Genomic DNA, 27,529 nt, shown 5'->3' with positions numbered 1-27,529 from the left:
GCGACTGGATTTCCCCTATAACAAAGCAGCGCCACGTATGGAAATTTGCATTTGGGCTAGGGATGTACAATTTTAATTTTTCTCCTCACCAACAACCTCAACTGACACACACACGCTGTCTGAAAAACATACAGTACACGCCAATCGACCAGCCAATCAAAACCGTATCTAACACCAGCAAACTCAGGCACTTGGTTTCTGTCTATTAACACACTGATCTTATTTAGACGTCAAATGTTTATCTTTATCTCTTTTTATATATTTCTCATTTTGTAGCGGCCTGTTGAGATTAATTTTGATGACTCTAATCTGTGTGTGTGTGTGTGTGTGTGTGTGTGGGGGGGGGGGGGGGGGGTGTAGGAGTGATACTCTACATTCTCCTCGTGGGATATCCTCCTTTCTGGGATGAGGACCAGCACAGACTCTACCAGCAGATTAAAGCTGGAGCTTATGATGTAAGTTTTAATGTGAATGTGTGTATGTTTCTCACTCTCTCACTCACACACGGAAAACTACTACAATAACAACAGGTCTTTTAATTTTTTAACAGTATGAGATGTGAGAATATAGGTTAAATATATTTTTTGCACATGAAACCTAATACCAGAGGTAAAGCAGGGGTGACTGTTCAAAAAGCATCAAGGTTTGGCTCTATTTGACTGTCATCCCCTGAGTTCAGATTACTACTAAACGATGCATCCGATTTAAATAAGGACCTTGTGTCAACCAAATACAGTCCAACATTAGTAGAATGCCCTAAAATTAATTTTAAAAATGTAAGTAAGAAGTTTGACCTCTTATTTGATCCCAACTTGCAATATTTTGAACACTTTTGTTGGACATGATACTATGGACAGATTCTTGTTGGTGCTCAAAAGTATTTTAGTGTCAATACCTAGCCCTAGCCCTGACTACTTAAGAATAGGTTATTGGATATTCAAAGATACCTGCCCTGGCCTTTACGAGTGAAAGAAAACAGCTTAATCGTTTCTGTGCAAGTGAATGCAAAGATGCATTGTGTCATGCAGTGTACGATAATAATTTCTTTAGCTTCTTAAAGTTGGCGGGACACTGTAAAAAAAGATTTTGTGGCGTCTTTCTTCCAACAGTTCCCATCCCCAGAGTGGGACACGGTGACTCCAGAGGCCAAAGACCTGATCAACAAGATGCTGACCATTAATCCAGCCAAGAGAGTCACTGCCACAGATGCACTCAAACACCCCTGGATCTGCGTACGTCTTTTGACACAGAAATGCACGCACACACACATCTTCCTCCATAGTTTTTGATGCAGCTTGCACAACTTCAAATAACGCCATTCACTACCTCTGTTTTTACAGCAACGCTCCACTGTGGCATCTATGATGCACAGACAGGAGACTGTGGAATGCCTGAAGAAATTCAACGCGAGGAGGAAACTCAAAGTAAGTGACAAGATCCCCTAACCCTAACCCCTAACCCTTTTTGTTCTACGTAAGAAGAATTATTGTTCAGTTGCTTCATTAGAGGGGAATTTAAGAGATCAACTCTTTTTTTTCTTAAACACTGGTTCACTCTGCCCTTTAGCTGATAAAAGCTACAAAACTCAGTCCAAACCAGTCGTGGGCACCAGTGTCTAATTATTAACCTTTCAATTTGTGCAAACATAAATGTCTGTTTCTCTGTTTCTCCACAGGGTGCTATCCTGACTACTATGCTTGCCACTCGTAACTTCTCAGGTAAGAATGAACCAGTTGTAATGACAGTGACAAAAATACCATAACTGATGGCAAGTCTTCTCTCTTTGCCTGTTTTTCTTATATATTTACCTGTTGTTGATGATGCTCTTTTGTGTGGAGCGATATTTCAAACATGCTGACCTTTAGAGCCTGTTAAGCTCCATCCGTCGCCCCTTCTCAGCTGTTCTCAAGAGAGAATGAATGGCCACATGGGTCGATGAAGTCCGATCTTCAGGTCCATTCAAAGGGCAAAATATTCAGGCCAAGTCTAAATTTATTGATTGTTTTGTCTTTGATTGTCTTCATGAGAAATGACAGGCGGGCTTACATTTTTTAAGTTCATGTTAATTCTATTATGCGTAACCTCTCAACTGTCAGTCGATGTCAATGCAAACATGCCATTAGTATTTACTTTTGTTTTTCTTCCCCTCCCTCTTGTGTGGTAACTCGCCTAAGGTAAGAGTCCTTGGTGTATCTGACACTGCTCCACAGGGTCAAACTACACAGGTTTTGTTCTGAGGCATGTCATGTCTACTAAAGCACCAGGATAGAGCTTTCAGCTGACTCTGTGCATCCATCGGTAGCCATATTGGAGGAATCCGACAAAAACAAACTACTACTTCACAATTGGCATTCACCAACAGTCGCTACATTAACGGTTTTAGTCTAAAATTAATATGTACAGTATAGTCCATACATTTTAGAATACAGGCCTGATATACACATATTTCAATTCACATACAAATCGACATTACAACTGTGAATTTAACACTTTTTAATATGATTTTAATTATTTCTTATAAGCAGATATTTTTCTTACATACTATGTTTGGTTGGTAACTATTCATATATATGTATTTCATGAATATGGACCATTTGTATTAAAAATAAGTTTTTCAGCAATAGTACTAGCTCATAGTTACAGATTTCGTCCATAAATGTAAGACCAAATATATGTAATTTACAAGTACAAAAGTACAAAGTACAACCATTACAAATTACAATTAAGTACATTGAAATATATCACAAGTGTTATATAGATAGACATATATATATATACACTGAACAAAATTATAAACGCAACACTTTTGTCTTTGCCCCCATTTTTCATGAGCTGAACTCAAAGATCTTAGACTTTTTCTATGTAAACAAAAGGCTTATTTCTCTCAAATATTGTTCACAAATCTGTCTAAATCTGTGTTAGTGAGCATCTCTCCTTTGCCGAGATAATCCATCCACCTCAAAGGTGTGGCATATCAAGATGCTGATTATACAGCATGATTATTGCACAGGTGTGCCTTAGGCTGGCCACAATAAAAGGCCACTCTAAAATGTGCAGTTTTATCGCACAGCACAATGCCACAGATGTCGCAAGTTTTGAGGCAGTGGCAACCGGCCTCAAAACCGCAGACCACGTGTAACCACACCAGTACAGGACCTCCATATCCAGCATCTTCACCTCCAAGATCGTCTGAGACCAGCCACCCGGACAGCTGCTGCAACAATCGGTTTGCATAACCAAAGAATTTCTGCACAAACTGTCAGAAACCGTCTCAGGGAGGCTCATCTGCATGCTCGTCGTCCTCATCGGGGTCTCGACTTTGGAGAGGTGTTCTCTTCAAGGATGAATCCCAGTTTTCACTGTACATGGCAGATGGCAGATCGTGTGGGTGAGCGGTTTGCTGAAGTCAATGTTGTGGATCGAGTGGCCCATGTTGGCGGTGGGATTATGGTATGGGCAGGCGTATGTTATGGACAACGAACACAAGTGCATTTTATTGATGGCATTTTGAATGCACAGAGATACTGTGACGAGGCCCATTGTTGTGCCATTCATCCACGACCATCACCTCATGTTGCAGTATGATAATGCCCCATGTTGCAAGGATCTGTACACAATTCCTGGAAGCTGAAAACATCCCAGTTCTTGCATGGCCAGCATACTCACCGGACATGTCACCCATTGAGCATTTTTGGGATGCTCTGGATCGGCGTATACAACAGCGTGTCCCAGGTCCTGCCAATATCCAGCAACTTCGCACAGCCATTGAAGAGGAGTGGACCAACATTCCACAGGCCACAATCAACAACCTGATCAACTCTATGCGAAGGAGATGTGTTGCACTGCGAGGCAAATGGTGGTCACACCAGATACTGACTGGTTTTTGGTTTTGCTGCCCCATGGGAGACCTGACGTTCCCCGCGAGCTGAGGAGGACACGATTGGGAAGCCGTGCCGGAATTCAACGCCGCAACAGGAGGAAACGTTACAGACCTGTCCTCCCGTCCATCGTCAAGGGAAACGTAAGATCTCTTTCCAACAAGATGGACGAGTTAGCGGCGCTGACCCAGCACCAGAGGTAGTACCGGGAGAGCAGCATCATGCTGTTTACAGAGACATGGCTGAACACGCTGAATCATTGTGAATGATAGATGGTGTAACTCTGGGCACATCACTGTCAAAGAGCAGCTGTGCTGTAGGGATGTCGAACTGTTAGCCGTTAGCATGAGGCCCTACTATTTACCCAGGGAGTTCTCACATGTTATTGTGATTGCGGGGTATATTTCCCCCTATGCTAATGGCGACGCAGCTTGTGATGTCCTGCACTCAGTTGTGAGCAGACTCCAGTCTCAGCACCCGCAGGCCCTCTTTCTTATCTCTGGAGATTTTAATCACGCTTGTCCATCCTCCACTCTGCCCACATTCAGCCAGTATGTCAACTAACACACCAGAGACAATAAAACACTGGACTTGTTCTATGCCAACACCAAAGAGGCATATGAATCAACACCCCTCCCTCCCCTGGGAAGAGCAGATCACAACCTGGTTCACCTCCTGCCTGTGTACAAACCTCTCGTGCACAGGCAACCAGCTGTGAGCCGCACAGTTAGAAGATGGTCTGAGGAGACCGAAGAGGCTCTGAGGGACTGCTTCGAAACAACTGTGTGGGAGGAACTCTGCGTTTCTCATGGGGAAGACATCGACAGTCTCACTGACTGCATCACAGACTATATAAACTTTTGTGTGGAGAACACTGTACCCACCAGGACTGTACGGTGTTTCTCCAACAACAAGCCCTGGACCTAACATTAAGGCTCTCCTTAAGGAGAAAAAGAGGGCCTTTAAGTCAGGAGACAAGGAGGAGCTGAAGACTGTGCAGAGGAAGCTGAGGAGGAAGATCAGAGAGGGGAAGAACGTGTATAAGAGGAAGATAGAGAAGCAGCTGCAGCAGAACAACGTCACTGGAGTCTGGAGAGGCCTGAAAACCATCTCAGGTCACAAACAGCCAGACTGCGGGGGACCAGAAGTGGGTGCTCCAATCTGTCCCTCTCCACAATCCAGATGAGACAAGAGCTCAGGCAGATCAAGGCAAGAGAGACAGCAGGGCCGGACGGCATCAGCTCTCGGCTCCTCAAGTCCTGTGCAGACCAGCTGTGCGGGATTGTGGAGTGCGTCTTCAACCTGAGGCTGAAGCTGGGGAGAGTTCCACAGCTTTGGAAGACATCCTGCGTGGTGCCAGTACCAAAAGTACCGCACCCGAAGGACCTCAACAGCTACAGGCCAGTGGCTCTTACATCGCACCTAATGAAGACGTTGGAGCACCTGGTGCTCGTCCATCTCCGCCCCCTGGTGAGACCATCGATGGACCCGCTGCAGTTAGCCTACCAGCCCGGCATCGGCGTAGATGACGCCATCATCGTCCTCCTCCAAAGAGCTCTTTCTCACCTGGAGAAGCCTGGAAGCACTGTGAGAATCATGTTCTTTGATTTCTCCAGTGCCTTCAACACCATCCAGCCGGTGCTCTTGGGGGACAAGCTGGAGCACTCAGGAGTGGATCACCACCTCACATCCTGGATAGTCAACTACCTCACCAACCACCCCCAGTATGTGAGGACACGGGACTGTGTCTCTGATACAGTAGTCTACAGCACATGAGCGCCACAGGGAACAGTCTTGGCTCCCTTCCTGTTCACCCTGTACACTGTAGACTTCTTGTACAGCACAGCCACCTGCCATCTGCAGAAGTTCTCTGATGACTCTGCCATCGTCGGCCTCATCACAGATGACGATGACAGGGAGTACAGATAACTGACTCTGGACTTTGTGGACTGGTGCCAGTGGAACTGCCTCCAGATCAACGCGGGTAAAACCAAAGAGCTGGTGGTGGATTTCCGCAGGCGCAGTCACCCCACCACAACACCGGTGAACATCCAGGGAAAGGACATAGAGAGAGTGGACTCTTATTAGTACCTGAGTGTTCAATATACTGGACTGGACAAACACCATGGCACTGTACAAGAAGGGCCAGAGCACTGTACCTTCTCAGGAGACACAGGTCCTTTGGAGTGCAGGGGGCGCTCCTCAAGACCTTCTTTGACACTGTGGTGGTATCAGCCATTTTCTATTGAGTTGTCTGCTGGAGCAGCAGCATGTCAACAGCTGACAGGAGGAGACAGACTGATCAGGAAGGCCAGCTCTTTCCTAGGATGCCCCCTGGACACAGTGCAGGTGGTGGGAGAGAGGAGGATGGTAGCAAAGCTAACATCAGTGATGGACAATGACTCCCACCCCATGCAGGACACTGTCTCTGCACTGAACAGCTCCTTCAGCGACCGGCTCCTTCACCCTAAGTGTGTGAAGGAGCGGTACCGCAGGTCCTTCCTTCCTGTTGCTGTGAGGCTGTACAACCAGCACTGCTCTAAATAGGACACAAAAAGGACTCAACCACTTACGGATACAATTAAAGTGCAATAACAAACTGTGCAATATTTATATTTCATATTTTTTAATATCCTATGTGCAACTATTGCTACTGCTCTGTATATAGCATTTATATACCTTTGGTGTTTTTTTTATTTAATGTAATTTTTTTGTTAAATTTTGTACATACAAACCCTTTTTTGTAAATTTCTTATATATTCTTCTGTCCACTTTGCTGCTGTAATGCCTGAATTTCCCCATTGTGGGACGAATAAAGGTATATCTTATCTTATCTTTTCTTAATATGGTTAATGTATGGCATGAGGTAAAAGAATATATGAACATATTGGATTCCCTGTCACAATTAAGTCCAATCAGGGGCAATGTTTCATTTAAACCAGGCAAATTGGATGCAGGATTCCAGACATGCAAAACTGATCAATCGGGATTCCTGAACTCTCATCCTTAGAAGAAACTATCACAAACAGTTGCGTTGGGAGGGGCTTGATTTCATCAACATATAAATGGCTTGCATCTGGCTGTAGAGAAACATCGATAGCCAAGCTTGAAACATGGAGGGCGGACTTAAAAGAGGACATTTCTGAAAACGATTGGAAAAAAACTTGGCTCAGGACGTAGAGTCGTTCGTCAACCAACCCGAAGGTTGGTTGTTCGATCCCAGCTTCCACCAGTCCACATGCCGTTGTGGACTAGGGTTAAGACACTTAACCCTAATTTGCCTCTGTAGGCTGTTAGATCCCCGGTGTACTTCCCCTGACTGGGAGGTGCCGGTCCAGCTTTCCGTCTAAAAGGGTCCGAGTGCGGGTGCTATGGAGTATTACCCCGATAGAGTCGCCTGCGCTTATTTAAGCTGGTGGTGAGGAGACTCGCCTAGCTGTCTCACTGCCTTCGTCCGAACGTCTTACCCCGCTTCTGCTGAACAGCGCAGCCGGCCGAACAGCCCTGTGCGCCACACTGCCTCCGTCAGCCATGTTCGTTAATGGCAGCTCTCCTCGGGTGATCTGGGCTCTTGTTAAGTGCTAGGTTTATTTTAGTGACCAAGAATATGGTCCCAGGGGTCTATTGCTTTTAGTTGGCTAGAACAATCTATAAAAACCTTTAAGGATGTTGCATGTCGGAACTCCAATCTTTTTACTGTCGCAGAAAGAACTCAATGATCGCAATCCTTCCTTTAATTGCAAGTTGGTATTTATTGAAAGCTTTTAGCAATGGCGAGCGCACAGCATAATCATCAAAAGAGTAAATATGGTACAATAATTAAAAGGATATAGCTTCCCATAAATGATTAAACTAAACAAAATCACATGAAATACGCTAATATTTAAGTGCTGAGGCTTTGTGTCTAAGTCTTTTGTTACTTGTTGTTGTTGGTTGGAGAGAACGAGTCCTCTGGCCTGGGGGACAACTCCCTTCCCGCCGGGAGATAGAAATCCGCCAGCAGCCGCTTGACTCCGTACAAAGTCCAAAACGTCCGTGTTCAGTCTCTATCTCGTATCCAGCGGAGTGAACGAGGAGAAAGTCTTCAAGTGTCCAAATTGTAATCCACAGCCCAAGGGCGCAGCGGTTAGTCCTCCTCTCGCAGAACTGTGGAAGATTTCCTGAAGTCTTGTCCTCAGCAGATGTCGGCTGGTAGTCCACTTGCTCCGTCCATGGTGTTTGGGAAGAACTCCGACGACTAACCCCGAGCTGCACTGCCCGGAGTCTTTTATACATCAATTTTAGGACAGCAAACTTCACCCTTCCCCCTTCCTGCCGTCTTGTTTGGTGTTAATCCAATAATAACTCTTAATGCTCAATTATTCCCTTCTATGGCAACATTAAGACACTTCTGACTCTTCCCCTCTTTCTGGCATACGTGCCGAATGTGTTTTTAGCAGTGGCATCAATGTAATGGCTATGGCACAATCTTTGATGATCTTACCAATACACTTCACACCTACCTTGTGCTGCTTTCTGTATTACACAATACTTAAAATCCCCTTCATTTCTTTAACTTTGCACTTCTGCTTTTTATCTTGTGAGCAGTCATGTGGTTACATTTTAAAGTTTCAGTACATTTCTTATAATCACCTCGTGTTGATTACATTGATTCTTACATTATTTCAGTACATTGTTTCTAATCAACTCTTTATTATAGCGGTTACATATTTGTGATTCGTTCTTTGACATGGTTATTGTCATGACATCTTTTACTTTGGCTTGCAATGCTTCCACGATTGACTATTATTTTTCTCTCTGTTACCTCAATTGTGAAGTAGACTGTTCATCTTCGTCCATACCAGGCATGCTCTCTGTATTCGTGTCGAGAGCGAGATCTCAACTTTCTCTTGACAAGGCTCTTCCGACGTGAATGAATGTGACAGAAAAATGCGTGGTAAATAGCAGCGCTGTATGAATGTGTGAATGGGTGAATGGGACCTTCCTGTAAAGCACTTTGAGTGGTCTAAATGACTAGAAAAGCGCTATATAAATACAGTCCATTTACCATTCAGAAACAAACAGCAAACTCTAATTTAAAGTTACTCCAATATAATTGGCTGATGAAGATATACACAACTCCTGTCAAATAAAATGAATACAACAGTAATATACTGACATTTGTTTTAAATGCAATAAGGCTAAACCAACATTTATGCACTGTGTCTGGGAGTGTGGCAAAATTAAAGCATTCTGGAGGGCGGTGATTAATAAAATCATATTGTTAAACAAAGTTGTAATGTATTGTACTACACAATAACACTATCTTGTGAATGTAATAAAAAAATCAATAAATACATTGTTAAAAAAAAGAAATGTCTCCAGCAGTGAAGAGAACATTTACATTACATTACATTCAGTACATTCAGAGTAGCCTCTCTGCTACCCTTATATGTTAAATGTAAATGTCTGAAAATCAACTTCATTTCTTTGAGGGTCACAAAACCTATGATAGGAGTAATTAAAGGAAATTCAATACAGACAGAATTATGGTCTTAGAAATTTAGGGAAAAATCATCTGATACATTATAATATCCTCAGAAAAAAAACCTCTTCCATGAACTACTGCACAAAATTGTTTACAAGAGCATACAATTCTTCATATAGATGTAGCCTCCTAAATTGCTATCATACTTCACCAGATTGATGGATTTTAACTATGAAATATACAACCTTCTCTTCCGGGGAACAATGCCCTCAAACCCCCCTACAGGGTCTGACCTCCACCGCCATAGTCTCACAAAATCTTATGGTAAACACTGAACCCTACAAAGGAGTCCCTAAATGTATGTACAAATAAAGGAAATAGGATTCAAATCAAAAAAAAAATTCATGGAGGACCCCCATACCCCGTTTTCTGCCCCCCCCCCCCCCCCTTCTGAGCCCAAAGTTACACCCTTGACAGTACCACATGCTTTTCCTGCACCTTTCCACATTTTTTACAGGAACATTTTCCTCCACTATGGCTGCTAAAAGATATTTGATGTCACTGAAAAACTGCTATCAGTTAATTAACATGCACATGTCTGTGGTTTGACAATTAAACCCCTCACTGCCATAGAGGATGCCCAACAAAAAACCCTGAAACCAACATTCTGCTCTCCCTGCCACCACTACCAATCATCTTCTTCATCTCTAACTGTCCTTGCATGTTGACTGAAAAGTTGCTGGTTTTTCATTTGCCAAAAAAACAAAGGAAACAAAACTCTTCCCACATGATTTCAGCTCACTCACTTCTTACAAAGAAAGTGGGCAAAGAAGGAAAAGAAGAAGCTAAAGGGCTCAGTTCCCTGGTGGCTGCTCAGCTCTGCTGCCAGTGTTTCATATAGTCTCGACTGATGAATCTAATTCCAAGCGAATTATTCTGTAAATGTTATCTCCTGACTTGATTTGCATGGTTCTCTTTGCTTCCAATTTTCTAGCATACACCTCTTTGAGTTTGCTTGTAATTGGCCAACCTTGAATAGACATTGTGCTTGTGTGTGTGTGTACGTGTTAAATCCAGCCGGCCACTGAGGTCCTTCCATTGTTATCTTTTTCTCAACAGCAGCCAAGAGCCTGCTGAACAAAAAAACAGACGGTGTCAAAGTAAGTCCAGCTTCCATTTCACTCTTCACACTTGTCTCTTTTCATTTCCTGTGCAGAGACCCTACATGTCTCGTACTTCTGATTACATAGCTTTGGCCTCAGTTTAAGTGTTGTACCTTGAATGCTGTATTGTATAATCGCATTTGGGTGTAAAGATCAAGCTTTTGCTTTGATCAAGTATAGAACGGTTGAAATACGTGATGATTAAACCCAAATTAAAGGGGTTGGGGGGGACCCATTTCAACGCTGCTCCTTTGCGTTGAAATGGGTCAGGTGAGGTGGTTCAGGCATCTTGTCCTTTGGAAGTTTACTGGGCACGTCTAACTGGGAGGAAACCTAGAGGTAGACCCAGAACTCTGAGGGACTAAATATCCCATCTGGCGTGGGAACGCCTCCGGATCCCCCAGGATCAGCTGGAAAGCACCCTGTTTAGCCAGCTGCCTCCTTGATCCAATCCCGGATGGGATGAATGGAATCCTCTGAATTATTATCCCTTCTCGTTCAAAGATTCATGTTGATTTTACCTCTGTGCCTGACTAAATTTCATCTCTCCTCTTTAATCAGAGCTGCCTTTCTTTATTTTTTCTGATGAATTCCCGTTGGTGGCAGTCTAACCCTTTCAGTCACAATAATTAATGATAATAATAATAATAGTTTGCCACGCCAACTACCACATCACCTGTATAATTCAAATAAACCACTGTCTACTTTTTTGATTGAATATGTACTTATTCACCACTGTTTTTGATCAACCAGCAAAAAGGATTCTAGAGGGATTTATATATATATATATATATATTCTTCTTCAGACTGTCACCTTGTTGATGTTCTTATGACAGATGAATCTCTGCAAAAGAAACTTTACCTCCACAGGATGCTACAAACTGTATATGAAGAATAGGAATATGCCTAATAAAGTGTGTCATCATCATCATCATCATCTTCAACCGCTTATCTAGGGTCGGGTCGCGGGGGCAGCAGCTCCTGCAGGGGACCCCAAACTTCCCTTTTCCAGGCCACATTCACCATCTCTGACTGTGGGATCCTGAGGTGTTCCCAGGCCAGTGTGGAGATATAAACTTCACAACACCTCACAGGGGAGGCGCCCAGGGGGCATCCTTACCAGATGCCTGAACCACCTCAACTGGCTCCTTTCTACGCAAAGAAGCAGCGGCTCTACTCCAAGTTCATGAGATGACTGAGCTTCTCATCCTATCTCTAAGGGAGATGCCAGCCACCTTTCCAAGAAAACCCATTTAGGCCCCTTATACCCACGATCTTGTTTTTTCGGTCATGACACACCTTCATGACCATAGGTGAGTGTAGGGATGAAGATTGACCAGTAGATCGAGAGCTTTACCTTCCGGCTCAACTCACTTTTTGTCACAACGGTGCGGCAAAGCGAGTGCAGTACCGCCCACGCTTTCCAGATTCTCCAGTCAATCTCACATTCCATTGTCCCCTCACTCGCAAAAAAGACCCCAAGGTACTTGAACTCCTTCACTTGGGGATAAGGGCTCATTCCCTACCTGGAGTAAACAATCCAACGGTTTCCTGTTGAGAGCCATGGCCTGAGATTTAGAGGTACTGATCCTCATCCCAGAGGCTCCACTCTAGGCTGCGAACTGATCCAGTAAGTGCTGAAGGTCACTGACTGATGGTGCCATCACGACCACATCATCTGCAAAAAGCAGTGATGAGACCCCTGGCCCACTGAACTGCAACCCCTCCCCACCATGACCACGCCTCGATATCCTGTCCATGAATATCATAAACAGGATTGGTGACAAAGCGCAGCCCTGTCGGAACCCAACCCCCTCTGGGAACGAATCCGACTTACTGCAGAGAACCCGGACACAGCACTCGCTTTGAGTGTACAGAGATTGGATGGCCCTAAGAAGTCACCAACTCACCCCATATTCCTGCAATACCTCCCACATTATCTCCTGGGAGACCCGGTCATTCGCTTTCTCCAGATACACAAAATACATGTAGACTGGATGGGCATACTCCCAGGCCCCCTCCAGGATCCTTGCGAGAGTAAAGAGCTGGTCCGTTGTTCCATGTCCAGGACGGAATCCACATTGTTCCTCTTCAATCTGAGGTTCGACTATCGGCCGAACCCTCCTGTCCAGCACCTTGGAGTAGACTTTAGCCGGGAGGCTAAAGTCTACAATTACAGGGGTATCTCACTCCTTGTGTGATACCCCTGTAATTGGCACACACTATCTGGTTTTTGAACAGGGGAACCACCACCCCGGTCTGCCACTCGTTTGGCACTGTACCAGACTCCCACGCAATGTTGAAGAGACGTGTCAACCAAGACAGCCCCTCCACAGCCAAAGCTTTTAGCATTTCTGGACAGATCTCATCAATCCCCAGGGCTTTGCTACTGTGAAGTTGTTTGACTACCACAGTGACCTCCGCCAGGGAAATTGATTGTCCATCAGCCTTCAGCTCTGCCTCTACCATAGAGGGCGTTTTAGTGGGATTCAGGAGTTCCTCAAAATGCTCCTTCCACCGCCTGATTACCTCCTCAGTTGAGGTCAACAGTGTCCCATCCTTACTGTACACAGCTTGGATGGTTCCTCATTTCCCCCTCTTGAGATGCCGAATGGTCCCCAGACCCAGCTTCTGTTGCCCAGGTACGGTTTTTAAGGTCCCTGACCTTTACTGCCACCTGACCCCAGCGGTTCTTCCTGCAAGTGGTGGGCCTACAGGATGGAGAGGGGTAGGTGCCACGTAGCTTCTTTGGGCTGTGCCCGGCCAGGCTCCGTGGCAAACCCGGCAACCAGGCGCTCGCTGACGAACCCACCGCCTGGGCCTACCTCCAGACGGGGGCACCGGGCTTTCTCCGGGCAGGGTCTCCTTGCCTCTTCCATTTTCTTTCATGGGGTCTTGGTGAACAATACTTATAGTCTGGCCCCTCGCCTGAGACCACTCTGCCATGGGAAACCCTACCAGGAACACAGACAACACAGCCCTCAAGTAATAGAGACACACAAACCTCTCCACCACGGTAAAGTGATGGTTCCTGGAGAGAAGTGTGTGTTCCCGGAGAGAAGTGTTTGTGTTTATATGTAAGTGTGGATTGTACAGTTAGACATATGTTCATTTTCTATCTCGTGGCTGCTTAACGCAGAAAAGGAAGACGGACAGTACAGAACATGGGGTAGGCCTGAGCTATAGCTGCTGCTGCTGCTGCTGCTGCTGCTGCTGCTGCTCCTTAGCCAGACCCTGACTCTTGAATTGTGTAGTCAGCGGTAGAAAACCCTTTGTGTTTAAATTCCACCACAATGTTGAACAGTGCTGTATACTGGGAGTGCACTGTCTGACTGATCAGAGCATGAAAACACCACACATTTGGTGTGTTACATAAAGATTACTTAACATGTCAAGAAACTACTTAAAACCCTGCCTGTCGCTACCGTTTAAGTACGACAGGCAGGACTAAGTGGAAAGTTTATATCTCCACACTGGCCTGGGAACGCCTCAGGATCCCCCAGTCAGGGCTGGTGAATGTGGCCTGGAAAAGGGAAGTTTGGGGTCCCCTGCAGAAGCTGCTGCCCCCGCGACCCGACCCCAGATAGAATGAAGATGATGATGATAACACACTTTATTAGGCATATTCCTATTCTTCAGATAAGGTTTGTAGGGTTTGTGGAGGTAAAGTTTCTTTTGCAGAGGTTTAAGTAAGTTTAGTCATATCCTCAGTATTTGGGGAGTTTACATTGTACAATGAAAAAAAATGTTCATGGTATTGCAAGCTGTACTTTTCTTTCTATGGGATTGGAACCTTTTTCAATAAAGTGCAAAATATGAATTAGCAAAACCTGACCCTTCTCAAAATAGAACTCTAGCTGTCTTCTTGTTATAGTACTACTGGCAAAATGGTACATTAATGTAACATACTATCACAGTTACAGTAATTTAGTAAACTCATAGTAGATTATTGGCACATCAGATTGACAATAGACCAACAAGTTGTTTTAAAGAAACAATTGTTGAGCCATGAGTCTTATCCTGGTTTTCATCGTGGAACAAACATTCGTAATTCAAAAGTTATTTAAGTCATGTTCCTCTGTATGTGTTTGGTTGTTGTGTTTTTTGTTTTGTCAGCTACTTTTTGTCTGTTATTATGTCAGTACAGAAAGTGCAGAGTTTGCATAATAAGTTATAGGTTTGTGAAATTAAAGCCATTGCTTACATAGTGATAAGAAGTAGTTTAGTTCAACTACACAGTAAATAGGTTCACTGTATAATGACATTAATATTTTCTCAGTCATGTTTGTCAAAACAATGCATCATTTTTGTCTGAACTGCAGACTCCCCTCACCATTTATTGGTTCAGAGTGAAAAGTCTTGGCAACCGTTAGATTTATTCCAATTGGATTTGGTACAGACAATCATGTTCCCCGGAGTTTTAACTGCGTTCACTTTGATGCACTATCATTTCCACAACCCCACAGCTAATGACAATCACATCAGCCTAAAATGTACTCTGCATTAGGTGCTAATTAGCTAATGTTAGCATGCTAACATGCTAAACTAAGACGGCAAACATTGCTCTTTAAACATCAACTTGTTGGTGTCGTCATTGAGCATCTTGACATTTGCAATTAACCAGAAACGTCACTGCTCAAGCTTTCCAGACCTGCCAAGCATGGCTGCAGATTATTAGTCTCATCAAAGAGCAATATGTGAGAAGTTTACAAGCCATTTTCAGGCCATATGGCATTTAATCCCTTCAAATGTTCCATCGTGGATCCTCAGTGTGAAAGTATGTGTTGTGGATCCTAAGGTGAGGCAACAATCGCTCCAGGGTGTCGGGTCAGGACACGAGTTGTGTTCAGGTGAAAGTGCAGACGAAAGATGATGGCGGAAGCAGTTGTAGAGTTCAGACTATTTATCTAGATGCAGTCCAGCATGCCAAATACAAGGTCATCACATTTTCAGGTACAATCCAAAAGGAAGGGGGGGCTCAAAGTACCGGTATAATCCGAAGGAAGGGAGTCTTGATGTTCTAACTGAGTCTGAAGAGGATTCAACACCTATTTATACACAATGAGATCCTTTGATCTTAGGAGTGGGTTTGTTCTAGATCACAGGAGGGTGAATGTCTGTGATCCTTTGATCTTAGTAGTGGGTTTGTTCTAGATCACAGGAGGGTGAATGTCTGTGATCCTTTGATGGTTACATCAACGGAATTGCTACTTAACGACTATACAGTAAAATATAGTAAAATATATAACTCGGAAATACTATTACATCTAAAGAACAGAACAGTACATAGTGGCATGGCCTTTTTTACACACTATATAATAAACATATCAAATAAAAACTTCAGTGTAATTTCTTATGCAAAATAGAATAGTTTTTTAGCAGAAAAGCACACAATCCTTTTGTTAAAATCACTATCATCGCATGTCTGTTTTCCAGGTCTCAGAGCAGTCATCAGGATGTAAGTGGTTTTACTGTAATTTTACTCTGGTACGCCCTTAAAGAGCACTCATGCGACAAGTAGCGACGTCGGTGCAGAGTTTCAGCTAATTCAATATTCTTCCTTAGAGTAATTGGGTCATTTGTTTTGCTTCAGACAGTTATTATGTCTTCATCTGACTGTAACCAGGCAGGCTTCTCATAAGAAGGCATACATCAACTCCTCCCTTTATAAAATTGCGTGATTTTATTTTGTTTGTTTTGGGATTTGGGGAATATTTTGTATGGTAAACTGTTGTGAAGCTGAACTGTTCTGTGCTGGCTGGATCATGTCGGTTGAAGTCCCTGACAGGAACTCTTGAGCCCCGTGCTCCACTTTTCCCTCCACAGCTGCTGCTGTGTTTGAACACTTAGCCTAGTCACTTCTGTGCTGTCCCACCTGTCTACCTGTCTGTCCACTCTGTCCCTCCAGATCAACAACAAGGCCAATGTGGTCACCAGCCCAAAAGAGCCTGTCCCCACTCCTTCTCTGGTACACTGTCTGCCTGCCTCACTGCCTGTGTGCTTGCATGATTGTCAGGTCTCTGTCTAACTGTCCACCTGTCCATAATTTCATTGACATCTGTTCTCATTACACAGTGCTGTGGAATTCTATGCCTTTCTTAATTGTTGATGGTGAATTTTTTGTTCTACATAAAGTTTAAGAACCACATATTGCCATATTGCTGTACCTGGGCTACATTCTCCTCTGTTGTTGATGATGACTGTAATGGCAGTACTGCGGCCATTGCATGTCAACAGTGGATTATACACTGTTGCCACTGTTCAAGTCTTTGTTTCTAGCCAAAATGGAGACAACATTGGCTTGTTATTGGCCTGAGACTTGTGGAGTTCCAAACTGAAGATCAGTTTGTTTATGAGGCATTTTTTACCACTAAAAACCCATTTGAAAAATAATTTTTTACTAGATCCCAATCGATATGGATCTTTGGGGGTGATGCCGATACTGATATTGGGGAGTAAAGAATTTCCGATATATCGGCCAATATATATATTTGGGTAGGAAATGGCAACGATTCCTAAGATGTCATTGTCAAACCCTTATGACAAGAAATGTCTGTGAGGCTTGATATTTTATATTTGAAGCAAAAAACTTAACTTTTATGAATAACCATCAAGAAAAAGAGAACACAACTAAATAAATAGAACTTAAAAGTAAAGAAAATGAAAAAGAAATTATGGAAAAAGGAAGCAATCAGCAAGCATAACCGCAGATACCAATATGTGGGCCAATCTACAAAGCATGAATTTGAAGCTTGCACTCGCTGTTAGCATAGCATGCAACACAATTTTAAGCTTAGCGACTAGATGATTCACATTTTTGGGAAATTAGTTAATTGTATCTCTTTTTGTTTTACTTTTACAAGAGATTGAGAGAATATCAATACCGGTCCCAGTTGTACATGATACGCATAGAGCTGGAGGTGATTAGCCTAGCATGAGATTTATAATCACATGTCTAATTATTGGACAAAAAAAAAAAGATATAAATGTATGCCCAAAACTGTCAAACTTTTCCTTTAAGCATTTAGCTTTTTAAATCTGATTCAATCAAGTGAGTTTCTGCTGAACCTTGGAAGTGCCAGTCAGCTAGCAGTTGTACAGCACCAGTGTACAGCAAACGGTTTCGCAATAGCATGCATTGTACTTGGGAGTGAGAAACTGCTGTTTACCAGTTAAGTCTAATACAGGTTTATGTTTGATATGACCACAATATTTTTTGTCATTGCTTTGCCCTGCATTTGAACTCTTCCTGAGTGTTTTGGCTGTAGAAAGCAAAGGATACATTTATGGCTGTACCAGTACAGGTGGATATGGAGTCTGTTACCAGGTCATTTACCGTGGTGTCTGTTTGCAGTTTTTTGTCATCTTGTTGACAGTGCTGGGTGTAGGTTGATCATCTGTGGTGAAAGTCTTGATGTTTCCTCACCCATGTTCAGGGAATTGTCACAACTTCCTCTGCTGAATCGTCCCATCTGTCTGTGAGAGTGGTGCGGGATGCTGCCTTTTGTACCAACTTCTACCGTCACCACTTTTATGTATCTTCCTTTTCCTGCAAAGTACTTTTCTGTTCAACCTTTTTCCTAACTCACTTTTGTTCTGCACCATCCTCTCTAATCAGGAGCCTCAAACCACTGTTATCCACAACCCAGGTGATGGAAACAAGGTATACAGCCAATCAGATGCTAGTCTGAGGCTGTAGTTTGCTGCAGACGTGTGTGCTGTTTAGGGTAGAGCCTCAGTGTCGCTCTTAAAATGTTTGTGCGTCAGTGGTTGTTCTTGACACATGCCTAGTGAAAAAAACAAGGAACTGTGGACTCATTGCATGCTGTTATCAACGTTGCATGTCATCCTTTGACTTAATAATGCTCATCTGTGTGTATTGCTCTTCATTTTGTAAGATCTTCAGATATTTCAGAACGTAAAATATGTTTGCTTCATTTGATATGCCAGAGTTTGACCTTTGAGGAGCAAGTGCTGCCATTTTCATCGTAACATCTCTGTTACAGTTGTGTGACAGCGGGATTATGCATGCTGTCAGAACATAACAAAGACCATGCAACCATGGATTCCAAAGCTGTTCTGATCCAAATCCTTAACAGAATAGCCTGGAGTCCATCTACTGTATGGATCTACATGCTAATGTTTAATCCATAAGAAGGAACATTTGTGCATGCTTGGTTTTTTTTTGGGCTTTGTGCAGTGACATGATGGTATCGTAGCTCATGTGTTTTTGTTCATAGCTAGAAGGTTGTGGGGTCATCGATGAATAATGTGTGCAACTGTTTGCTTAATCCATCACTTGTACTAGTGCAATATTCTGTTGATTGTGTGCGTTTGTTAAATTGGATATTCGTTCATCCACGCAGACCGTTATACAAGTAATGTGTTGTGCAACATGAAATATTCTTTATGCGTCAATGAGATGAAAAGGAACATTCTGTTAGATTTTCTCATTGTTGACACTGTTCCATTAGTCATTTTTTTACGTTATCATTAAGTAAAACTGTTTGTAAGCCAAAACGGCTAACGGAAAAGTTGCATGTGTTTTGCAGTTCATTTCTCAGATCTGAAAACTTGGCAGCTTGTCTAAAATTAAGTCAAAAAGTCATTGAACTTAAGCAGTCAGATGATCAGACAAGTCAATGACAAACCAAACCAAAAGCTAAAACAGATCAGTTTTCAATTTGACCTACTGCACTTAACATGCTTCTTCTCACAAGAGATTTTGTTGAATTTCTGTGTACAGTAAGATATGCTGAAGTAGATGATGATGATGATGGGGTGGTGTGAATCACTGTCAGTGGAACTCACCTGTCCTGTGTCCTCAGCTTGTCTGTGCTCTGTCGGCCTGGTTACACTCACTGGTCTTTTTATGTGTCGTTTTACAGGAGTCCAGCGAGAGTGCCAACACCACCATCGACGACGAGGACGTGAGAGGTAGGGAGGCTAAGACCGACGGATACAAACCCCCCTTCTGTTTGCAGGACTGCTGGCACTTCTTTAAGTCTTTCCTTAAAAAAATTTGCCAGTTGAAGTTTATTTTTTTTCCCTCTTTGGATGATTATTACAACTTTTTGTGCTAACCAAGTTTTTGACAGCACCATTTTATTGGTTGCGTCTATTGCATGAATGTCTTGCATGTTTTATTATTGTCTATAAGTGTTTAATTTATCATGGCCCATGTTGATTCATTTTGTATGTCAGGCTATATAAACCATGGCTTGACTGACCTACTGGGATGAAATGTTGTGTGAATAAGCACAGAGTTTACATTTGGAGTCAACGTCCCACAAGAAAACGGCAGAGAGGGAGGAGAGATGTATAGTTTCTGGGAGGCTGCATGAACAAATTAACACCAACTAACTGACAGACAGTAATAAGTGTGCTTTTGGGCCCCATACACTAAGGGAAACTCTAAACACCCATATAATGTCTGTCCTGCCAGCATTTCAGCCTTGACTGATCTGACTTGAATGTTAGTCCAGAAACCAGAGTTGTGGGCGTCTCTGGAGACCTGCGTTCAAAGGAAATGTGAATTCCCAACATTTGTGATTGTGATGTGAGACGGGTCCTCATTCAATGCTCCAGTAACCTCATTCAGCGGAGCTTTGAAACTGCTCTACTTATTATAGTGTTCAGTAAGATGTGCTTGACAATTTCCCCTTCATCATTTCTCTCTGCTATTATTCTCTCACACATACTGTAATACAGCTGCTCTTATGTCTCAGCCTACAAAGGCTAAGAAATCTTAATGAAATTGGGGGAATTTTAATCATGAAGTCTTTTGTGATTTTCACAGCAGTCTTATTTGACGAGGCATTAGGTGGAGGATAGAAGTGCAGGAATTGCAAGAAGGGCATTCCTCATTAATTTGCACCTACATGTATGATGGATGGTTGGTCACTGTCTTAAAGAGAACTTGGTTCAGAAGAGGAGGTAATGATGTTCTTTGAAAATGGGACGTATTTCATTGGCGTAAAATTGAAAGATATACTAAATTTGATGCAGGGCTCCATACTAAGACCTGCAAATGTGCACATTTTTCAAAAAACATCAACAAGGGAGCGATTCCGCACTCCGCCAGTGTAGACCAATGTGTGTGAGAGGGAGAAGAGTATGGGAGTGATAAGTCAACTGCGGGGGTCACGTCAACTACACCCGTCGGTGCGTCTGCGCAGGAATTAAAGTTCTCAGTCGCTAGGATTTCCGTCAATAGATTCAAAAGAGGCCACGCATGAGATCAATGTAGATCCATCTCTGCTGCCGATGGGGCGGTGCCCAAATTACGCATGCGTACGGGTCTCCCGACTCGCCCTCTGCACTGGCCATGGTGCGGTTTTACCGCAACGGCGCACTCTTTTATCCCTTTCACCGTGGCCCCGTCCAGACCGGACGTCTTTGGGTCATCCCTCTTCTCACCTCACCTCACCTCACCTCCACTCCAAGCGTTACACCTCGCCTGCCTGTTCCAAGGGCTTGACGGGCATGATGTCGGTGCGCTCGCGGTTATAGAACAGCAGCAATGTTAAATATCATAATTCCACTTATTTAAAAGGCATTGAGGGTCAAAGGTATGTACACACTATCCACTTGTTTACATGAAAACCTATGGGAAGCGAGCTCATGGCGGAAAAAAAGTGGTCTATAAAAAAGTAGATTAGGAAAACGCCTGAAAAAGGAATAAAAAATCAATCAGTTTTTTGGTGCTTTGATCCCTGCTTCCCCCAGTCACCTGCTTTCCCCAGTCAGCATTGCACAATTGTCCTTGAGCAGCGCTGTATGAATGTGTTTGGTCGATAAGTCTAGAAAAGCACTACAGTATATAAATACAGTCCATTTACCATGTGCAATGTTAACCTTATCAGGACTTTTTAAAGCTGCGATAGCTTATCTGTCACATACTGTATATTATACAGTATATACAGGGGGGGGTATTTGCGGCCTAAATATCTGATTCACAGCAGCTATTCTGAAATATAGCGATGCATGTTTGGACGTTTTTAAGGCATTTTTTTGTATTGCAATTGTGGAAGCAAGTGGAAATTGCAAAAATAGTTGTTTTTTAAATTTGAATACAGCTTCCACACCTTTTGAGCATTTTATTGGAGACCTTTTTATTCCTAAACTGAACACACACACACACAGTTTGTCAGAGAAACAGGTGAGCTTGCCCCTATCACTTTGTCATTTCTCCTACGAAAACATTAACACTAACCATGCACATGTTATTTAACTCACCTTACTTCTTTCAGCACTTGCAGTAGATATGGATGTGGATGTCTTGTCTTGTGTACATGTTTCTCCAGGAGTGTTTGTGTGAATGTGGTCCATGGTTCAACTCAGTATCAAACCATTCACTGCAACTTCAGTGCTGAACCTCAGGGAAACCGTTGTTGTCTGTAAATGTGAGATGTTCATATCACAAAGCTGCATCTTCACAACAAGAAGCAAGGAAGTGATGTTGGTGATGTCCATGTGGGAAAAGCTTGGGAAACATGATTGTGCAACTTTGCTTTTTTGTCCAATCATCTCAACTTCAACACAAATTTGAACAAACTACGCAGATAGAGATTCAATTTTGTTGTAATTTTAGCTATTGCGAGACCCTGGAGGGACTAAAAGACCTCTCTCTGTACCGGTAGACACTCTTTCTTAAGCTGTTGGACTTTTTGTTTTATCGTTTTAAAATATTCTATGAGGCTCATGCATTATCAACATTTACCTGAGGAAAGGGATCATCCAACATCACTTCTCTGTCCAGGGGTCTCATTTATAAACGTGGCGTATGCACAAAACGGGGCTGGCAACGTGCGTACGCCACTTCTCACGCAAAGGTTGTGATCTATAAAAAACAAACTTGACGGGAGAATGTGCACACCGTAAGCAAACTGACCCATGCGTACAGTGTACGCACATTCTGGAGACAAGGGGAATAAGCGACACAGACGGTGAGGTAGTGAACTGAGATCAGATTGTAGAAAGTAAATGTGAGAAGAGCGATTGTCGCCTCACACACAGCGCTTGCAATTCTTTTTTCTTGCTCCGGTGACCAACTCCTTTTACTCCCTCAACAGCAGCACAACACAGAGACACTTCCCCTTTGCCCTGAGACACTGCAGCATTTAGACAGACTGCAAATTCACTACTGCAACTCTGTTTCGTCGGACCTCGCTGCTCACTGAACCCCAAGTAATCAAACCTCTGAATATATTGGAATCACCCTTATACAGTGAGCAGAATGTTTGAACTTAAATAAATTATGGAAACATTTTACCTCCCAAATCCTAACTTTCTGTATATAGCTCAACAGCACTAAACCAATCTTATCATTGATTGCAGATACATTTTTCTTACAAGAAAACTGGTGAATGTAATATCTTCTCCTGCAATGTTCTTTCGTCTGTAGTGTTCAAGATGTTCTTGCCTGAGGCTGAATGTATTTAAAGACAGACTGGCAAGGGTTCAGTTCCTAATTAGACTTAATAAGTATGTTGTGTTATTTCAGGTAGACGCATTGAAAGAAGTTACTGTCAGTATAATTATTATACCATTCATCACTCTTCATTTTGGTGTTTTTGATGATGTAATCACTGTGATATAAAAAAAACTATGGAATGAGCTCACGTTTTGAGCTGAAACTTCATGTGACACAAAAATCCGTCCAGCTCCACTGAACCACACCTCATTCAATATGTCTTAGTGCAAAGCTGCTGTCTTCTAGCACTACTCACAGGTCAGGAGCTGTCATGACGCCCTGACTTCTGTTCAGTGGGAGTGTTCCTTAAACTATTTGATGGTGTCTCTTTGTGACTTCCTCACAGGACAATGCCTGAGTTTAGACCTGGGAGGCATTTTTCCTCCTCAGACTCTTTTCAAGAATTTTAAAGGACCCGAACCAGTGTCCAGTTTTGCTATTTGAGTTTATATGTGCATTATATTTTCTTTGTGTTCTGTGCTTTAATTTAGAAGTATTTTGAGGCTTGTTGAGTTTTACATGGTGCACATTTAACAGGAAAAATCGGCTGTTCTGCACCATGACTGGGTATCAAACGTTGTGTCAACATCGATGTCCATATAGTGTGTGCAGTATAATAAGCATGTTTTGGGGGTTTTAGTTGTTGCAAATATACAATACAAAAATATTACGTTATATTCTGTAAGTAATATTCAATTCAATTTAATCTAATTCTTTCTCATCCTTAATACCGGCTAGAATAAACTCTTGACTGCACCATAAAGTTTTAGGTAATTGTTTGCATGTAAAACCTGCAAAGTAACTAACTGCACATGTCAAGTTTGTCTGGAAGGCAAGTGAAAAACAATTTCAAATATATTATATATCATTTCATTTTAAACCTGGTAGAAAGGTTTTCTGGATGAAAGGCAGAAAATTTTATCAATTAAAACATTTATTGATAAATTGTTAACTTAGCCAAAAGAAAGTCATGATAGTAATGTTACATAACATGCTAACAAACGTAAAGTAACTATATCGTATATAGAGTATATGTACTCACTTTTGTTCACACCAATCAACTCATAGTAAATGCATCCTATTGACAGTTTAACTGACAATGAATGAATTGTGTGGGGGTTGGTGGTTTGATGCCTGTTCCACTCTGCTTTAATGTCCCTGAACAAGACATTGAACCTCAAACCACTATTGGAAATGTCACTTTGGACAAAGGTATCTGTACAGTTTCATAAAAAGGCCCATTTGGCCCCTTAGTGTACGTGTGCAAACGCATCTAGAAAGTTTCTGTAGAGTGTAGACCACGTCAGCATTGTGTTTGCTGTTTGCAAAGTAAAGTCCAACATGAGTGTAAAAGAACAGGGAACAAATATTTTCGCTGTGTCCGGCTTTCTACAAAACCAGCCAATCAGAGCAGGGTTTTTCCCTGGTCAGAATGTGTGTCGCGTCTTCCTCTGCTGCTGTCTGCTGAAGCTGAACTGCTAGTTTTGATCCTGAACAAAGAAGGATCGTTTAAGGGAACATGTTACACCTCTTGGCAGTTAGTTTTTTGGTTTTAGTGTCATCGGAGGGAATGAGTGCACAGCGCATACAGCAGCAGACTGTAAGTGTTCAGTTCGGGGGGAACAACAGTCGACATGAAACTGTGGAAGGTAAAAATGGATTTGTTTGCTGTGTGCGCGCTTGTGTGTAGATTTTAATTCCTTGGCTCCACCATGTTACCAATCTTCTCCATATCGTAAGTAAGTGTCAGTAGTGGTTGACCTTTTAGGAAACAAAAACAACCGTACTTATTCTTTCGATTAATTGTCTCCTAGCTTACCTACTTAGCATGAAAGGTAATTTTGATGTTGTCCATGTTGAACCATGTTGAATGACTTCCTGCCAGTCCATCCTTCATACTGTATCTATGCGACACTGTTATTTTTCATTTGTGACTCTTCTGTCCCTGAACATCGTGCTGTTGTGATGCTGGATCGAAGTTGTCTTTATGTTTCAGACTGGACCATCTTTAAAAAATTCTAATATGTATAAGTTTTGTTTGCAAATCTAATCAAATACTTGTCTGTCTCTCAGCTCGTAAGCAGGAGATCATTAAAGTCACCGAGCAGCTGATTGAGGCCATCAACAATGGAGACTTTGAGGCCTACACGTAAGTTCCACTGGTTTAATTACAACTATCTGACACTTCCACATGTAACACCAAAAACTTTAACGTTTTTGCGTGAATGTAACCTGCTCTCCCTCTCTCTCTGCATTATTTCAGAAAGATATGTGACCCTGGCCTCACGTCCTTTGAGCCTGAGGCCTTGGGCAACTTGGTGGAGGGCACAGATTTCCACCGCTTCTACTTTGAGAACGGTAAAGGATTTCTGTCTCTGATGGTGTGAAGACGCTTTGCAGTTGTCACAATATTCTTTAAGGATTGGAACTTCAATGTAAAAAATGTTCCTAAGGTAGACAAAGATCGTACTAACACAATGTATACTATTATAAGAGAAAGTTTACTCACTTGGGTCTCATGGTTTTATCTTCCACCTCAGTACAATGAGGTCAAATGCAGTTTAATTTGTGGTCCATATAAAAATAAAAAAATACAACTAGTTAGATATCGACAAAAGTAGTGGTTATTTCAATATCTTAATGTTGTAAAATGTTTAGAACTTTTTAAAAATTGCTTTTAAATCTCAATCTGGATCCAAAGCCATAACAATTGTTTTTAACCTATTTTGTTTTATTTAATGGAATTATTGTAAAATGTTGAACATGTTCAAAAATACCAGCCTTGCACAATGCTGAAATCCTTGTATGTATGAAAAACTGATTACTGGTACCTTAGTCCATCCGGAATCTGGCATCTGGGACCTTACATATAAATGAAACAACCACCACCTTGGTTATGTTGTGTTGTAATAATGTAAGCAAGATAACCTGGTGTGATCCATGTAGTTGTGAAATATAATTCATCCTTGAAGAAAAACTTATGGTAACCAAGAGAGGCAAGTTTTTTTTCTTCCCCAGGATCATTTTTTCTGCGTTTAAAAAAAAAAAAAAAATTATGTCACTAGAAGTGGATCCATTCCCCAATCAATCGGACATTCCAGGTGATAGTAATTTCTTCATGCACACGGTACATATATTGTTTGTTGGCAAGTTATATAACATTACTGTCAAGTCTTTCTTTTGGCTAAAATGTCAATTGATCAGAGAAGACCAAAGAGGCTTTATGTAGTCAGGAAAGGTCGTTAAAAGGGCAACAAAAGTCAACACATTGACCTGGTAGCGGTGGATGAATGGGTCAAACACTTATCTCTTGGACTTTCATTCAGGATACTATAGTTCAAATCCTGCATTACTCTTAGACATTTTATTTGATTTCATAACTATTTTACTATTATAATACTACTTTTGTTTTATAACTTTTTTCTGCAAGATTGAAAATGAAAAGAACTATGAACTTTGACACTAAGCAGTCAAACATTGAAACAGGTCGTAAACAAGAGTGTAATTGGAGGTACAACTGACAATAAATGCACCTGAAATGTTGATTTCAATCCCTCACTGCACAGAAAAAATATACACACAATTATTTTTTCTTACCTGGCCTGACTCAATGGACTTTTTAAGAATAAAAGAAAAAAATGGATGTTAATTCATTAGTCAGTATTTATTTTCTAACAGGAATAAACAGTCTTTGTACAGATCCCTTAGATGCAATTTGTTGCCATTCTGTTCAGACCCTGCTGATGTGAGAGAAACAGTTCAAACTGAGTTTTCCATGATACCTGTTCAGGCTTTACCAGTCAGAGGTGCTGTTTGGCTCTTTTGGTCTTTGGCTGTTTAGTTCACTTCATTTTCCTAAGTTGCCCCCCGTCCTTTACGTCGTCTCCTTCTCTTCCCCTGCAGCTCTCTCTAAGGGAAAGCAGCCAATACACACCATCCTGCTCAACCCCCACGTCCACCTGATTGGGGAAGAGGCCGCCTGCATCGCCTACATCCGCCTCACCCAGTACATCGACGGCAACGGCATGCCTCGCACCATGCAGTCCGAGGAGACCCGCATCTGGCAGCGCCGTGACAGCAAGTGGCAGAACATCCACTTCCACCGCTCCGGCTCGCCCACCGTACCCACCAAGTAAGGCCCCCAGCATCCTGCTTCTCTCTGTTTTCTCTGTTCATTCTGTTTCCATCCTTTGGAACAGTGTACCACCATTTAGAATTTTTTATTAAAACTTTGGTAACTTTAAGACCCTGAAGGTTATAGTGTGAAACATCTGCAGGGATTGTCACTGGACTGTTGATCAACATACATGAAAAAAAACTGGAAAATATAACTTCTGCCATTAGTGAATCAGTCATAGCAGTGTAGTGGTGCTGGCGTAGCAGGACTCTGTTGTTCTGATGGAAATAGTGCTGTAGAAATTTACATCATACTGTATTCAGTGTTTGAGGCATAAGCCCTTTCTTGACTATTAGGTCCCATTGATAGCCAGTAGGTGTAGTGGGTCATCCAGCAACCAGAAGGTCGGTGGTCCGAGCCCCGGCTCCT

At 42.4% G+C, this 27,529-nt stretch overlaps 1 protein-coding gene across 10 annotated transcripts in view; it reads left to right on the top strand.

Annotated features, from left to right (window-relative positions):
* The window catches only part of camk2d1 (calcium/calmodulin-dependent protein kinase (CaM kinase) II delta 1), a 143,904-nt gene that overhangs the window by 113,687 nt on the left and 2,688 nt on the right, over positions 1-27,529 (top strand). Inside the window, exons 10-20 of one of the 10 annotated variants that reach the window (XM_035626299.2) lie at positions 361-455; positions 1,110-1,232; positions 1,341-1,424; positions 1,676-1,718; positions 10,468-10,505; positions 16,417-16,476; positions 18,127-18,171; positions 19,397-19,445; positions 25,057-25,132; positions 25,247-25,341; positions 26,887-27,115. In XM_035626299.2, the coding sequence (XP_035482192.1) occupies positions 361-455; positions 1,110-1,232; positions 1,341-1,424; positions 1,676-1,718; positions 10,468-10,505; positions 16,417-16,476; positions 18,127-18,171; positions 19,397-19,445; positions 25,057-25,132; positions 25,247-25,341; positions 26,887-27,115 (937 nt within the window). Of the gene's footprint in view, positions 1-360; positions 456-1,109; positions 1,233-1,340; positions 1,425-1,675; positions 1,719-10,464; positions 10,506-16,416; positions 16,477-18,126; positions 18,172-19,396; positions 19,446-25,056; positions 25,133-25,246; positions 25,342-26,886; positions 27,120-27,529 lie in introns of those variants that run through there. The other 9 variants (XM_035626298.2, XM_047328899.1, XM_035626306.2 and 6 more) reach the window with 9 other exon arrangements.

Source organism: Scophthalmus maximus, chromosome 2 (assembly GCF_022379125.1).
Source record: "Scophthalmus maximus strain ysfricsl-2021 chromosome 2, ASM2237912v1, whole genome shotgun sequence".
Classification (NCBI taxonomy): Eukaryota; Metazoa; Chordata; class Actinopteri; order Pleuronectiformes; family Scophthalmidae; genus Scophthalmus; species Scophthalmus maximus.
Note: the sequence above shows the minus strand (reverse complement) of the source record. Positions and strands in the feature narration are given on the sequence as shown.